Consider the following 17,143-nt stretch of genomic DNA (forward strand, 5'->3'; position numbering starts at 1 on the left):
TGAATCATCTATCATCCCTCATCTCTTCTTCCACCCTGCGTTCTCCCCTCTCGCTCTTCCTCGCGTCCTCACCCATCGTCGTGGTCATTTTTTTTGTTTTACTTTCTTAGCTTTAGCACAAGCTATATCTTAGTGTTAGAAAAGGAAGGTTGACATTTGCGGCTCCCTACGTAAAGGCAAACATGCAATAACCAAACAATGGAGGTATGGAAGTGTAACAACTTCAGACTGCTGAAAGCATCTCTAACAGGAGCTCTAAACGAGATACTATTTTGAAATATAGAACTTTGACATAAAAACATACTCCAACAGAGGCTTTATTTTACAAAAAAATTCATTCAATAATTTTAAAGTTCCGTCTTTCGGGTTCTAAATATAGTACATCATATACCAGAGTATTATCCTCGTTCCGTACACTATTTCTAACAATTTATTTTCTAAATAGCATGATATAGTTTCTAATAATTGGAGCTGCAAACATTTTTATAGCATTAAATATTTTAAATAAAGTCTTGTTTTAATTTTGAGTAGTCAAAATATATGACTTATGTTGGATATGATCTGGTGAGAGTTTTGCGACGACCCCGATTTGGAAAAATCAGAGCTAATCCAAAGTTCCAAACACGGGTCCCATCCAAACACTCGTCGATCATTCTGAACTCCCTCAAATCCCGCAACCAGACCCCTATTCCCGTCCAAATCCCATCACCAATCCAATGCCTCCCACCGGCGACGACCCGCCGGCTTCCGCCGGCATCTCCTTCCCCGACGCGGACGGCGGCGGCGATTCTGAAGACGGCGACTTCGCCGGCGCCCACCTCCTCGACCCCACCGATCCGGGCCTCCCCAACCCCACCACCTCCTCCGCCACCGGCCTGCCCCACGCGATCCCTGCGGCCGGGAGCGGCGGCGGCCCGGTCACCTCTGGCAACGGCGGGGAGCGGCGGCCCCTGTTCCAGCGCCTCTGGACCGAGGAGGACGAGATCGTGATCCTCCGCGGCTTCGCGGAGTTCACCGCCGCGCGCGGCACGGCGTTCGCGTCGCACCAGTACGACACCGACCCCTTCTACGAGGACATGCGCCGCCGCCTCCAGCTCGACTTCACCAAGAGCCAGCTCGTCGAGAAGCTCCGCCGCCTCAAGCGCAAGTACCGCAACTGCGTCTCTCGCCTCCGCGAATCCGGCGCCACCTTCACCTTCCGCTCCCCGCACGAGCAGGCCATCTTTGAGATTGCGCGCAACATCTGGCGCCCCACAAACAAACACGGCCGGGATCCCTCGGCTGACTCTGACGACGAAGACGCCGCCGCCGCGACACAGATACCTGCCAACACCAGCCCCAACGGAGAAGCCAAGTCCCCGTCCTCTACACGGCAGCGTCGTCGCAGGCGAGTGATGGAATTCAGCCCTGCCACTGGCGCCGCCCCTGCCACAAACATGCTGCAGCCCCCTCAGCCAGTGCAATTGTCTGTATCGGTGCCTGTCAAGATGGATGACTCTCTCCCAGCACAGCCCCAGACTCCAATGCCAGTGATGGTGGCCATGGATGGCTCAGAGCCTCTCAGGTTGCCAGTGGTGTCGCCTCAATCAGGAGTTTCTGATGCTGAGAAGACTTGCCTGACTCCTCTGTTTAAGGAGATGCTACGGGCAGCGATAAATGTCGGAGCAAACCCATTTGGTGCAAAGCTTCCTGAGCCGCCGCTTGGGTTGGCCATGGAAGGGGAGAAGTGGCGGAAACAGCGGATTTTGGAGCTGGAGGTGTACTTGAAGAGGATCGAGCTGCTGCAGGATCAGGCGAAGGCAACGCTTGAGGAGCTCAAGTCATCAACCCCTGGGTCTTAATTCATGATAAGATGAGATCGCTTTGGTTTTAGGATTCTTGCTCTGATTCTTAGTGTAGATGTTTAGGCATTTTTGCATATGTTACGTCCATAAAAGAATATTGTTGACCTGATTGGGGCTTGGAACTAGTTTATTTGTTGTTCTGTATGTTCATGTGATATTAGCTTCAATTTATGATCTTTTTTCTTTATAACATAGGTTCATGTTCCTTTGTTTACTGTGGTAGCGGTATGCTTCCAGTGAACAGAAAGGTACCCTGTAGAAAGATGAATTGTTGCAATTAATTTACTAAGATTACATATATATTGTTATTTCTGTGTTGGACTGTTGGTTTCATGTTCACTTTTGTCTGTCGTCAGCCAACAATTGCTATGATGATTACATCACAGTGTCAGACTGGTTTATAATATTGAAGATGGATAGACTTGTTTTAGAAAGGTCATGGAGCTTGGTTTTCTTGAGAAAGACGATTACATGTGAGTGGAGGTTTTAATGGATTAATGATTATGTCCCCCTCCTCCTTTTTTTTGTAAAGATGCAGCCTTTCAATGTCATATCTGCATATGATGAATGGTTAACGTTCTAACCCATGTGATTGCATCTAAATCTCCACCATGAGAATATGACAAAGCTGTAGTAATAGACAGGGTCTGAGACAAGTTTCAGCCACCATTCAGAGGTCTGCATTCCCAGTTTCAGAGTCTGTTGTCGTCAGTTTCGTCAGTCATTCGTTTGTGTTCTTTTCTGTTTGATTCAGTTTGTATGGAGTCCGAGTCTTTAGCTAGTTAGTTGAGCTCGAGGAACGATTGAGCGTGTCTTAGGAAGGTCGTGTGTGAGTGGAGCTCGTGTCGAGCGGGAACCGTGGGATGGCACGGTTGTGAAAGTGCCCTGGCTGATGAACTCGACACTGTAATAAGCCCGTGTTTCTTTAGTTTTCAGTTAATACACATAGAGTCCAGAAAAGCAGTTTAGAACTGCACCAGAATCTTGTGCATTCCAGAATCGTCGTTCTCAACTCCGGCATCCATTTTCCCGGCCTTTGGTCGGAACAGGGTCATGCTCATTCCTCAAAGCATTGCCGTTCTGGAGATATATGCCTTTTGGGCATCAAATCTGGAGACATGGCATCACGTTTAACAGAAACTTGAACACCATATCTGCATAGAACTGAATGTCAGGTTGGCACATGCTATTTTGATGTTTGTACATGGGCGGGTTTTAGATATGTGGGGCCTAGTCACCAGCTTTTTGATCCCTTGTTGAAGCCACTGCAGTTGTTGTTGCCAGACTAAAGCCGCTGCAATTGTTTTTAGCACATCTTTCTGGTCTGGCTTATGCCTCCATGTACTTATCTTCCCTCTCTCCAGTTGTGCTCCGTTATCTGAGACATGGGAAGTTAGTGGGGTGTATGTATGTACACTTCATTAGCTGTGGAACTTGATGATTCACTTGATTTGAAATTCGGGAACTGAATAAACTGGATTCCGTATCGGTGTGAGTCGTGGTGATTTGCAGCGATACATTTTTGTTGGATATGTGTTCACTTGTGGCGCTATAGCTTCTTCATGGCCCCATTAACCATGTCATGGTTTGCTTATTCGTTGTCTTTTGTATAATTTGCAACTCCAGCATTAATTTGATGTTCCAATGTTCGAACAGGTTGTGCAGCGATTTCCCCTCACCTTTTGTAAATTTTTGCCAGTCCAGCGTTCGAGATTGTAAGGTATGTCCACTTTGCTGGCGACTTTAATGGGGGCATGGCAAGTTCTGTTACTACTTGTGCAGTTGTGCTACGTATCGCCTACCATATCGCAAGTTCTAGGCATCTGACTAGCTGCTGAAGGCAGGGCTGAACCCCAATAGTGTGCAAATTTTGATGATCAAACTTCACAGTCCAGCCTGTTTGCTTGGCTCTTGCTAGGCAAGAGAATGGGTTAAGAACTCTGGCTTTGATTTGTGGGCGGGCTGAATTTCGTTCTACGCATATTTTTAGTTATGGCTCCATGGAACTTGTGATGGATAAAGTCATCACATTATTCTATAATGTGTTCTCTATCTATGGGTCTGTAATCTCTATGGGCGTGTAAGCTTGTGATTGATAAAGTCATCACATATGTGTTCGGCCCCCTTTGATAGGGCTCCTCTGAGGCAGTTTTTGCTCTGGCTTCGTTTTTTTTATGAAGTTGTACCAAGTGGTGTTTATAAATAGATTTGCCTAAAAAGCACTTCCCTTATTTTCATTAGGATGGTGAAGCAAAAAATAATGGTTCAACCAACTTTAGCTTGCATTCATTTTACAAAAAAAAAAAAAAACCTTCCCACTAGATATATCTGTTTTCCATGTGAATCTTGTTTTGAGTTCCACACCGCTGACCTCCTCGGGGAGCTCTCGCCCTCGTCTTTAGTTCGGCTTTGGCGACCGCAAGCATTGCTCCCTCGTGCTATGCCGCTGGCTAGTTGTAAAGGTTGTCTCTCGTCTCCGCTTCGCGCTTGAAGCCATACTTCTAGCTTGTGCTTCACGCCAGGGCTACCCACGGGTTTGTTGTTGATGGCATAGGGCACATCACGACCGGCCACGGGGACATGACAACCGACGAAGAGCCATGTATTTGACAAGGGGGTTTAAAAATCAGTTCAGAAGCTATTTTACCAAGTGGTTTTTAATGGCTTTAGCTTCTCCACAAAAGCTGCTTTGACGAAGAAGCCTGAGTGTAAGTGCAATCAATCTCTTGAAAGTTTTGGTGATAGAATGACAAAACAAATAAAAATACTAATAATTGTGCTTGAAGTATGTACTCAGTTATAGTAAGATCCAAAGAAGCACATGAGGTCATGCCGAATAAAAATTCAAACATGTAATACAATGGAATCACGCAGGTGTTCAATCAAGATTCATTTATTTCACGTGGTTCCATGTGATCAAGACATTATATTTTATATTTGTTTTGAGTCATAGAAATCGCCATAATACTTAGTGGAATCCACAAAAGAGGTAACAGCACTTGCCATTAGCTAAAAAATCTCCATTTCAAACCCTATTTTAAAACTTGGTCTTTAGAGTGTGAAGTGCATAGTTCGACCTCCCTAGGGTTCACTAGTTCGATATGTTCTATGGAAAATACCGGGATTGGTCAGGATATGCTTTGGTAGAAACTAGTTGAACCGACCCTTTAGGTGTGGTTCAACCGGGTTTTGGGCCGGTTGAAGTTGCACTTGAACCGGTTGTCGAACCGGGATTCACTTTGGAAAATATCGGTTTAACTATCTTTCTATGTGGTTCAACCTCACTTTGCGCAGAACTTCTCCAACAGTCTGTTCTTTGGAGAATCTCATATATATAGCCTCTCCTCTCTCTCCACATTCACTCACATCATTTACTGCAGACCTGACTCAAGACAAGAGCATTCACTCCTCTCTCACTCTCTCACCCCAACTCTCTTACTCTCAAGTTGAATTGAGGAATCCTTGGTGTGAAGTGGAGTTCGTTGGTCTCATGCTTTGATTTCCTTCTCCCTCCCTCTCTTACTTGAGCTTTTTGCAAACATCAATTTGGGCGGATTTGTCGTTTTTAGAACATTGTGTTACTAGACGGTTTGAAATACCTTGATAGTCTCCAAACGTGTGGACGACCTCAAGAAGTTTGTATTACCCACTCTTTGAGAAAATTTGAGTAATAGATTGTGCCTTGACCTTTACCCAAGGGATCTACCTTTGATTTAATTGAGTATTCCGATACCGATTATGCTGGATGTAAAATTGACAGGAAGAGCACATCAGGGACTTGCCAGTTTCTTGAAAATGCTTTTTAAAATTATATTCTTATACATTGGCTATTTGCAAAAAGATTTTGAAAAAGGCTTTTCCAAAAGATTTGCGAAAACAAGCAAAGTGGTGCAAATGTGATCCAAAATGTCAAACTAGAATAAAGCAACCATGTATACTTTGAAATACTTTCAATTGGTTCAATTCAAGTATCCTATGCATAACTGTCAAAATTGCAAACTAGTTACATTTCTACACTTTATACTTGCTTTGGTTTGTGTTGGCATCAATCACCAAAAAGGGGATGTTGAAAGGGAAATGACCTCAACATTTCCTATAATCGATTTTGGTGTTTGACGTCCATCACAAACCATATGGACTAACTAGTGTGCCTAGTTGTCATTTGTCTAAGGTACGTAAAGTTCAACATAAACCAACAAAGAAAATGAGTTTGGGAGACTCTACAAAGTTTGGAGCATAGAAGAATGGACGCAACCAGTGGCGCATCAGACACTGTTCGGTGCCCAGACCGCAGCCCTCGCGAAGTGGCCGCTCTCGGGTTTTCGTAGAGCCACTCCACTAAAAATCATCGCACTGTCCGGTGTGCCACCGGACTATCCGGTGAGCCAACGGAGCAACGTCAACTTCGCTAACGGTCGACTGCGCTGACGGAGGAACAGTGAACAGTGCAGAAGTCAGAATGCACCGGACTGTCCGGTGCCGCAAGAGGACAGAAGACTTCAACGATCAACAACTCCAAACCCCAATGGTCGGCTGATGTGGCACGCACCGGACAGTGAACAGTGCAGTGTCCGGTACACCACACAGACTGTCCGGTGTACCCATCGACAGCAAAGTCAGCCAACGACTAGGAAGTGGTTGGAGGCTATAAATACCCCCCAACCACCTCCATTCAAGACATCCAAGCCTGCTACACTTCTCATTCAATACAGGAGCAAAGAATACACTCCAAAGTCACAATCAAAGCATTCAATCCTCTCCAAGCTACAAAATCAAATCAAGTGCTTAGTGACTTGAGAGAGGGTGTTTTGTGTTTCTTTTGTTGCTCTTGTTGCTTGGATTGGTTTCCTATTACCACTCTAATTCTTTTAAGTGCTTTGTAAAGCTAACAAAAGACACCTAATCGTGTGGTGATCCTTGCGGGGTCTTAGTGACTCGTGCGATTAAGAAGAAGTACTCGACCGGACTAAGTGACCGAGAGAAGGAAAGGGTTGGAATAGACCCGGTCTTTGTGGCCTCCTCAATGGGGACTAGGTTTTTTGGAACAAAACCTCGGGAAACAAATCACCGTGTTCATTTGTGTTGATTCTTATCACTTGATTTGTTTCTCCCCTCTCCTCTCTCTCTAAAGTTCACTTGCTCATATTGTTTTGAGTTAGCTCCTAAAGTTATCCACACTAATTGAGCAACTCATAGCAAGAGGAACTATCTTCGGCACTCCGAATTATTTTTAACATAAATCCCGGACATAGTGCGTGTTCAAAGTTTATAATTTTCAGGTTCCGCCTATTCACCCCCTCTAGGCGACTTTCAGACCTGCCTCCAGCGGCGCATGGGAGATGAAGCGTCCCGATCCTTTGGGACTCAAATGTGATACAATTACTAGTACTAGATTTTCGTTTGACCGGTCAACAGCTGTAGGAAGTTAGATTTTCGTTTGACCGGTCAACAGATGAATCCTAACTTCCTAGAGGAGGCCGTAGGAAGTTAGCTGGGCAGCTAACTTCCTAGAGCCAGCCGTAGGAAGTTATGTTTTCGGTTGACTGGTCAACAGCTCAAAGCTAACTTCCTAGAGGAGGCCATAGGAAGTTATCTGGGTAGCTAACTTCCTAGAGCCAGCCGTAGGAAGTTAGCTATTCTATTGGCTTGTGAACGGATGAAACCTAACTTCCTAGAGCCACCGTAGGAAGTTAGTTAAGTTTCTACGGTTTTGTAACTTCCGACAGCTTTTATAAAAAACTGTAGGAAGTTCTGTTTATTTCCTAGAGGTATCAGTTGCCTCTCGGAAGTTATGTATTTCCTACGGTTTTATATAAAAGATGTAGGAAGTTACAAAACCGTAGGAAGTGTATGATTTTGGTGTAGTGAGTCTCAGGAGGCTAGTAACTACATTCCTTACTTCAAATAGCACAAATATTCGAATAAAAGTTATTACAATACCAAAATACAAGCTCCAGCAAGCCTGGAATACAAAGCACAATGGAAGATCATCTAGCCCAAGCCACAGACAGACTGGGTGCAGACACAACCCCCTTCTAGTCGAACATAGTGGAAAAGAAGTCTTTAGCTGCTGAAAAACATAAATAAATCTGGGTGAATACACTAGGTATTCCGCAAGCCCATCCTGCTCGTAAAGAAAGAGGGACTGTCGGGGACCATAATTAGGGGTACCCTCAAGACGCCTAATTCTCAGCTGGTAACCCCCATCAGCATAAAGCTGCAGAGGCCTGATGGGTACGATTAAGTCAGGGATCAGTCCACACGAGTGACTCGATCACGCTTCACCCGAGCCTAGCCTCGGCCAAGGGCAGCCGACCTCGAGAGACTTCCGTCTCGCCCGAGGCCCCCTTTTTATGGCGGACACATCACCGGCTCGCCCGAGGCCTTGGCTTCGCTCAGAAGCAACCTTGACTAAATCGCCACACCGACTGACCAAGTTGCAGGGGCATTTAACGCAAAGGTGGCCTGACACCTTTATCCTGACACGCGCCCCCGGCAGAGCCGAAGTGACCGCCGTCACTCCATCGCTCCACTGGCCAGTCTGACAGAAGGACAGCGCCGCCTGCGCCACTCCGACTGCAGTGCCACTCGACAGAGTGAGTCTGACAGGCAGTCAGGCCTTGCCAAAGACGCCACGGCGAACTCCGCTCCGCCCGACCCCAGGGCTCGGACTCGGGCTAAGACCCATAAGACGGCGAACTCCGCTCCGCCCGACCCCAGGGCTCGGACTCGGGCTAAGACCCAGAAGACGGCGAACTCCGCTCCGCCCGACCCCAGGGCTCGGACTCGGGCTAAGACCCGGAAGACGGCGAACTCCGCTCCGCCCGACCCCAGGGCTCGGACTCGGGCTAAGACCCGGAAGACGGCGAACTCCGCTCCGCCCGACCCCAGGGCTCGGACTCGGGCTAAGACCCGGAAGACGGCGAACTCCGCTCCGCCCGACCCCAGGGCTCGGACTCGGGCTAAGACCCGGAAGACGGCGAACTCCGCCTCGCCCGACCCCAGGGCTCGGACTCGGGCTAACACCCGGAAGACGACGAAACTCCGCTTCGCCCGACCCCAGGGCTCGGACTCCGCCCTGGCCTCGGCCGAACGACTTCCGCCTCGCCCGACCCCTTAGCTCGGGCTCGGCCACGGCAACGGAAGGCAGACTCAACCTCGGTTTCGGAGGAACCCCCACGTCGCCCTGCCTAGGGCACAGACCGCCACGTCAACAGGAAGCGCCATCATCATCCTACCCCGAATCGACTCGGGTCACGAAGAACAAGACCGGCGTCCCATCCGGCCAGCTCCGCCGGAGGGGCAATGATGGCGCTCCACAAGCTCCATGACGACGGCGGCCCCCAGCTCTCTTACGGAAGCAGGACGACGTCAGCAGGGACTCGACCGCTCCAACAGTTGTCCCTCCGCCAGGCTCCGCCGCACCTCCGACAGCCACGACATCACGCCAGCAGGGTGCCCATATCTCTCCGGCTGCCACATTGGCATGTACCTAGGGCGCTAGCTCTCCCTCCGCTAGACACGTAGCACTCTGCTACACCCCCCATTGTACACCTGGATCCTCTCCTTACGACTATAAAAGGGAGGACCAGGGCCTTCTTAGAGGAGGTTGGCCGCGCGGGACCGAGGACGGGACAGGCGCTCTCTTGGGGCCGCTCGCTTCCCTCACCCGCGTGGACGCTTGTAACCCCCCTACTGCAAGCGCACCTGACCTGGGCGCGGGACGAACACGAAGGCCGCGGGACTTCCACCTCTCTCACGCTCGACTCCGGCCACCTCGCCTCTCCCCCCTTCGCGCTCGCCCACGCGCTCGACCCATCTGGGCTGGGGCACGCAGCACACTCACTCGTCGGCTTAGGGACCCCCCTGTCTCGAAACGCCGACAGTTGGCGCGCCAGGTAGGGGCACGCTGCGTGCTGACGAACAGCTCCCCGTCAAGCTCCAGATGGGCAGTCTCCAGCAACCTCTCCGGCCCGGGACGGTGCTTCGTTTCGGGACTCTTGAGTTCATGTCCTTCGACGGCAGCTACGACATGATACTTCTTCCACCGCCGCGCGACTACGACAATGGCGGCCGACAACCCGCCCGCCAGCGGCGGAATCGACGACGTCTTCCCCGCGTGGTGGAAGGGCAACATTCGGGCTCGCTCCGTTCTCTCCCCCGCCAACGGAGGAGGAGGCGAGGCCGTCAAGGCCAGGTGGGAGGCCGCGCTTCGTCGGCCGTCGAGCGAATCGACGCCCCCGACGCCCCGACGGAAGGCACGCCGGACGTCGACCTCGTGTTCAAGACGGAGGCAAGCGCCGTCCCCCCGCGGCACGCTGATCCCGAGCAAGAAGACGACGCCGGCGCGCTCGTGGAAAGCCTGCAGGACGTCGCCCTCGAACCAGAGATGACGGTGCAACCAGTCCCCGATGTGACTACGTCGCTCCTCGTCGACCAAAAGGTACCGACTAACTCCCATCTTGCGTCATTTCGACTCGGCCTCAACCCGCCAAACGACCTCGTTCTGGCGGGCGCTCTCATTGAGGCGAGTGCAACCCCACTGAGGTTTCGTATGCGGTCGCCTTGAGACCGACTGACGGACGTCTCGACCTACGGGCCCTCTGGGTCCGAGGAAGATGACGATCCCAGCATCGGTTGGGATTTCTCCGGACTTGGCAACCCCAGTGCCGTGCGGGACTTCATGACCGCATGTGACTACTGCCTATCCGACTGTTCCGATGGAAGCCGCAGCCTTGGCGACGAGAGCTGCGGCCCAAGCCGCGAATGTTTCCACATCGAGCTAGGGGATCCCTCCGAAGGCAACCATCTTGGCATGCCGGAGGACGGTGATCTCCCTAGGCCGGTGCCTCGCGCCGACATCCCACGGGAGCTAGCTGTGGTCCCCGCTCCGGCGGGGGGTTACGACCCACAACTCGAGCAAGTCCGCGAGGCGCAGGCCAGGCTCAACGAGGGAACAGGAGCGCTTGAGCCGATCCGTCGGGACGTCGGACAGGCATGGGTGGGCCAACCCCTGGCCGGAGAAATACGTCACCTGCCCCAAGGTCTCCAGCACCGCGTCGCCAACGATGTCAGGATCAGGCCGCCGCCCGCATCCAGCGGGGTTGGTCAGAACCTGGCAACCGCAGCAATGCTCATCCGCGCGATGCCGGAGCCGTCAACCACCGAGGGTCGGCGAATCCAGGGAGAACTCAAGAATCTCCTGGAAGGCGCTGCGGCCCGGCGGGCCGAGAGCACTGCCTCCCGAAGGCAAGGATATCCCTCGGAACCTCATGTCGCGACTTCCCGATTCATGCGGGAAGCCTCGGTCTACACCGGGCGCACGCGCAACACCGCGCCTGCGGCCCCGGGCCACCTCGGCAACGAGCACCACCGACGCGACCGTCGGGCTCACCTCGACGAAAGGGTGCGCCGAGGCTACCACCCCAGGCGTGGGGGGCGCTACGACAGCGGGGAGGATCGGAGTCCCTCGCCCGAACCACCCGGTCCGCAGGCCTTCAGTCGGGCCATCCGACGGGCGCCATTCCCGACCCGGTTCCGACCCCCGACTACTATCACGAAGTACTCGGGGGAAACGAGACCGGAACTGTGGCTCGCGGACTACCGCCTTGCCTGCCAACTGGGTGGAACGGACGACGACAACCTCATCATCCGTAACCTCCCCATGTTCCTCTCCGACACTGCTCGCGCCTGGTTGGAGCACCTGCCTCCGGGGCAGATCTCCAACTGGGACGACTTGGTCCAAGCCTTCGCTGGCAATTTCCAGGGCACATACGTGCGCCCCGGGAATTCCTGGGACCTTCGAAGCTGCCGGCAACAGCCGGGGGAGTCGCTCCGGGACTACATCCGGCGATTCTCGAAGCAGCGCACCGAGCTGCCCAACATCACCGACTCGGATGTCATCGGCGCGTTCCTCGCCGGCACCACTTGCCGCGACCTGGTGAGCAAGCTGGGTCGCAAAACCCCCACCAGGGCGAGCGAGCTGATGGACATCGCCACCAAGTTCGCCTCTGGCCAGGAGGCGGTCGAGGCTATCTTCCGAAAGGACAAGCAGCCCCAGAGCCGCCCATCGGAAGAGGCTCCCGAGGCGTCTGCTCCGCGCGGCGCCAAGAAGAAAGGCAAGAAGAAGTCGCAATTGAAACGCGACGCCGCTGACGCGGACCTTGTCGCCGCCGCCGAGTATAAGAACCCTCGGAGGCCCCCCGGAGGTGCAAACCTCTTCGACAAGATGCTCAAGGAGCCGTGCCCCTACCATCAGGGGCCCGTCAAGCACACCCTCGAGGAGTGCGTTATGCTTCGGCGTCACTTCCACAGGGCCGGGCCACCCGCCGAGGGTGGCAGGGCCCGCGACGACGACAAGAACGAAGATCACCTAGCAGGAGAGTTCCCCGAGGTCCGCGACTGCTTCATGATCTATGGAGGGCATGCGGCGAATACCTCGGCTCGGCACCGCAAGCAAGAGCGCCGGGAGGTCTGCTCGGTGAAGGTGGTGGCGCCAGTCTACCTAGACTGGTCCGACAAGCCCATCACTTTCGACCAGGCCGACCACCCCGACCATGTGCCGAGCCCGGGGAAATACCCGCTCGTCGTCGACCCCGTTGTCGGCGATGTCAGGCTCACCAAGGTCCTGATGGATGGGGGCAGCTGCCTCAACATCATCTACGCCGAGACCCTCAAGCTCCTGCGCGTCGATCAGTCCTCCGTCCGAGCAGGCGCTGCGCCCTTCCACGGGATCATCCCTGGGAAGCGCGTCCAGCCCCTCGGGCGACTCGACCTCCCCGTCTGCTTCGGGACACCCTCCAACTTCCGAAGGGAGACCCTGACGTTCGAAGTGGTCGGGTTCCGAGGAACCTACCACGCCGTGCTAGGGAGGCCATGCTACGCGAAGTTCATGGCCGTCCCCAACTACACCTACCTGAAGCTCAAGATGCCGGGCCCCAACGGGGTCATCACCGTCGGCCCCACGTACAAACACGCGTTCGAATGCGACGTGGAGTGCGTGGAGTACGCCGAGGCCCTCGCCGAGTCCGAGGCCCTCATCGCCGACCTGGAGAACCTCTCCAAGGAGGTGCCAGACGTGAAGCGCCATGCCGGCAACTTCGAGCGAGCGGAGACGGTCAAGGCCGTCCCTCTCGACCCCAGTGGCGACACCACCAAGCAGGTCCGGATCGGTTCCGGGCTCGACCCCAAATAGGAACCAGTGCTCGTCGACTTTCTCCGCGCAAACGCCGATGTCTTTGCGTGGAGTCCCTCGGACATGCCCGGCATACCGAGGGATGTCGTCGAGCACTCGCTGGATATTCGGGCCGGAGCCCGACCCGTCAGGCAGCCTCTGCGCCGATTCGACGAGGAGAAGCGCAGAGTAATTGGCGAAGAGATCCACAAGCTAATGGCAGCAGGGTTCATCAAAGAGGTATTCCATCCCGAATGGCTTGCCAACCCTGTGCTTGTGAGGAAGAAAGGGGGGAAATGGCGGATGTGTGTAGACTACACTGGTCTCAACAAAGCATGTCTGAAGGTTCCCTACACTCTGCCTCGCATCGACCAAATCGTGGATTCCACCGCTGGGTGCGAAACCCTGTCCTTCCTCGATGCCTACTCAGGGTATCACCAGATCCGGATGAAAGAGTCCGACCAGCTCGCGACTTCTTTCATCACGCCGTTCGGCATGTACTGCTATGTCACCATGTCGTTCGGTTTGAGGAATGCGGGCGCGACGTACCAGCGGTGCATGAACCATGTGTTCGGCGAACACATCGGTCGCACAGTCGAGGCCTACGTCGATGACATCGTAGTCAAGACAAGGAAGGCTTCCGACCTCCTCTCCGACCTTGAAGTGACATTCCGGTGTCTCAAGGCGAAAGGAGTCAAGCTTAATCCTGAGAAGTGTGTCTTCGGGGTGCCCCGAGGCATGCTCCTAGGGTTCATCGTCTCCGAGCGAGGCATCGAAGCCAACCCGGAGAAGATCGCGGCCATCACCAGCATGGGACCCATCAAGGACTTAAAAGGGGTACAGAGGGTCATGGGATGCCTCGCGGCCCTGAGCCGCTTCATCTCACGCCTCGGCGAAAGAGGTCTGCCTCTGTACCGCCTCTTAAGGAAGGCCGAGTGTTTCGCTTGGACCCCTGAGGCCGAGGAAGCCCTCGGCAACCTGAAGGCGCTCCTTACAAAGGCGCCTGTCTTGGTGCCCCCGGCGGACGGAGAAGCCCTCTTGGTCTACGTTGCCGCGACCACTCAGGTGGTTAGCGCCGCGATTGTGGTCGAAAGGCAAGAGGAAGGGCATGCATTGCCCGTTCAGAGGCCGGTCTACTTCATCAGCGAAGTGCTGTCCGAGACTAAGATCCGCTACCCACAAGTTCAAAAGTTGTTGTATGCTGTGATCCTGACAAGGCGGAAGCTGCGACACTACTTCGAGTCTCATCCGGTAACTGTGGTGTCATCCTTCCCCCTGGGGGAGATCATCCAGTGCCGAGAGGCCTTGGGCAGGATCGCAAAGTGGGCGGTGGAAATCATGGGCGAAACGATCTCGTTCGCCCCTCGGAAGGCCATCAAGTCCCAGGTGTTGGCGGATTTCGTGGCCGAATGGGTCGACACCCAGCTGCCAACGACTCCGATCCAACCGGAGCTCTGGACCATGTTTTTCGACGGGTCGCTGATGAAGACGGGGGCTGGCGCGGGCCTGCTCTTCATCTCGCCCCTCGGAAAGCACTTGCGCTACGTGCTGCGCCTCCATTTCCCGGCGTCCAACAATGTGGCCGAGTACGAAGCTCTGGTCAACGGATTGCGGATCGCCATCGAGCTAGGGGTCAGACGCCTCGACGCCCGCGGTGATTCGCAGCTCGTCATCGACCAAGTCATGAAGAACTCCCACTGCCGCGACCCGAAGATGGAGGCCTACTGCGACGAGGTTCGGCGCCTGGAAGACAAGTTCTTCGGGCTCGAGCTCAACCACATCGCTCGGTGCTACAACGAAACCGCAGACGAGCTGGCTAAGATAGCCTCGGGGCGAACGACAGTCCCCCCGGACGTCTTCTCCCGGGATCTGCATCAACCCTCCGTCAAGCTCGACGACGCGCCCGAGCCCGAGGTACCCTCGGCTCAGCCCGAGGTACCCTCGGCACAGCCCGAGGTACCCTCGGCCTCCGAGGGCGAGGCACTGAACGTCGAGGAAGGGCAGAGCGGGGCCACGCCAGATCAAGATTGGCAGGCCCCGTACCTGCAATATCTCCGTCGAGGAGAGCTACCCCTCGACCAAGTCGAGGCTCGGTGGGTAGCGCGACGCGCCAAGTCATTCGTCTTGCTGGGCGACGAAGAGGAGCTCTACCATCGCAGCCCCTCGGGCATCCTCCAGCGTTGCATCTCCATCGCCGAAGGTCGGGAACTGCTGCAAGAAATACACTCGGGGGCTTGCGGCCACCACGCAGCGCCCCGAGCCCTTGTCGGAAATGCTTTCCGGCAAGGCTTCTACTGGCCAACGGCGGTGGCTGACGCCACTAGAATTGTCCGCACCTGCGAAGGGTGCCAATTCTATGCGAAGCGGACACACCTGCCCGCTCAGGCTCTGCAGACAATACCCATCACCTGGCCCTTCGCTGTATGGGGTCTGGACCTCGTCGGTCCCTTGCAGAAGGCGCCCGGGGGCTACACGCACCTGCTGGTCGCCATCGACAAATTCTCCAAGTGGATCGAGGTCCGACCTCTGAACAGCATCAGGTCCGAGCAGGCGGTGGCGTTCTTCACCAACATCATCCATCGCTTCGGGGTCCCGAACTCCATCATCACCGACAATGGCACCCAGTTCACCGGCAAAAAATTCTTGGATTTTTGCGAGGATCACCATATCCGGGTGGACTGGGCCGCCGTGGCTCATCCCATGTCGAATGGGCAAGTAGAGCGTGCCAACGGCATGATTCTACAAGGGCTCAAGCCTCGGATCTACAACGACCTCAACAAGTTCGGCAAGCGATGGATGAAGGAACTCCCCTCGGTGGTCTGGAGCCTAAGGACGACGCCGAGTCGTGCCACGGGCTTCACGCCGTTTTTCCTGGTCTACGGGGCTGAAGCTATCTTGCCCACTGACCTGGAATACGGCTCCCCGAGGGCGAGGGCCTACACCGAACAAAGCAACCAAGCTAGCCAAGAGGAATCGCTGGACCAGCTGGAGGAAGCTCGGGACAGGGCCTTACTACACTCGGCGCGGTACCAACAGTCCCTGCGACGCTACCACGCCCGAGGGGTCCGGTCCCGAGAACTCCAGGTGGGCGATCTGGTGCTTCGGCTGCGGCAAGACGCCCGAGGGAGGCACAAGCTCACGCCCCCTGGGAAGGGCCATTCGTCATCGCCAAAGTTCTGAAGCCCGGAACATACAAGCTGGCCAACAATCAAGGCGAAATCTACGGCAACGCTTGGAACATCAAACAGCTACGTCGATTCTACCCTTAAGATGTTTTCAAGTTGTTCATATACCTCGCACCTACGCAAAGTTTAGTCGTCAAGGAAGGGTCGGCCTAGCCTCGGCAAAGCCCGACCCTCCCTCGGGGGCTAAAAGGGGGGAGACCCCCTCTGCGTCGAATTTTTCCTCGAAAAAGGATCTCTTTTTAGCAGGATTTCTTTCGTGCTTCTTGACTACTTCGGAAAGCGGATCCTGGAAACGACGGAGTACACGTAAGCAGCCAAGGCTGACCGAGCCGAGGGACTCCTACGCCTCCGGGATACGGATACCTCACTCATCACCTTCTGCGATAAGTAACTTGCGCTCGGATAAAGCGACTCCGTGGACCGAACAAGTCTTCATGTTCGGAAGCTCTCCTGCCGAAGCAGTCCTTCAAGCTTTCTCGACTAAGTCGGGGACAGGGCCTCATGGACGGGTGAAAGTACGCGTAAGCGGCAAGGCCGACCGAGCCGAGGGATTCCCACGCCTCTGGGATACGGATACCTCACTCGTCCCTTCCGCGAAAAGCAACTCTCGCTCACACAAACATCCCTGTTACCGACAGAGTCCAGATGCTCGAAACAAGAGGAAAAAAGACGCAGCTTCGCAAGCGCGGCGAGGGTGTGTTTTTCTGGCCTCGGCGGCCGCAGAAAGCACACGCTACAAGATGATCTGATCCTGCAGGCTCGGGTCTTCACGCTGAAGGGAGCCGTAGCACCCTCGGCATCGACGACGTCTTCAGCAAAGCCCGACCCAGCCTCGGGCGGCGACGTGGTCCAGGGACTCCTCCGGGAATCCGGCCCGAGCAGGCGGCTCGACCGGTTACCCCTGGGGCCTCGGTCAACCGGCTTCCAAGGGCGCCAGCCCG

At 54.4% G+C, this 17,143-nt stretch overlaps 1 protein-coding gene across 1 annotated transcript; it reads left to right on the forward strand.

The window, feature by feature from the left end:
- The first annotated feature begins 654 nt into the window (after nt 1-654).
- LOC100273696 (uncharacterized) lies at nt 655-2,156 on the forward strand. The gene has a single exon (NM_001148108.1). The coding sequence runs from the start codon at nt 717-719 to the stop codon at nt 1,839-1,841; it is 1,125 nt and encodes a 374-aa protein (NP_001141580.1). The 5' UTR covers nt 655-716; the 3' UTR covers nt 1,842-2,156.
- The last annotated feature ends 14,987 nt before the right edge of the window (nt 2,157-17,143 follow it).

The sequence above is a fragment of the Zea mays genome, chromosome 7 (assembly GCF_902167145.1).
Source record: "Zea mays cultivar B73 chromosome 7, Zm-B73-REFERENCE-NAM-5.0, whole genome shotgun sequence".
Lineage (NCBI taxonomy): Eukaryota > Viridiplantae > Streptophyta > Magnoliopsida > Poales > Poaceae > Zea > Zea mays.

Coding starts and splice junctions, on each gene's coding strand:
- LOC100273696 (NM_001148108.1), top strand. CDS start 717: ATGCCTCCCACCGGCGACGACCCGCCGGCTTCCGCCGGCATCTCCTTC.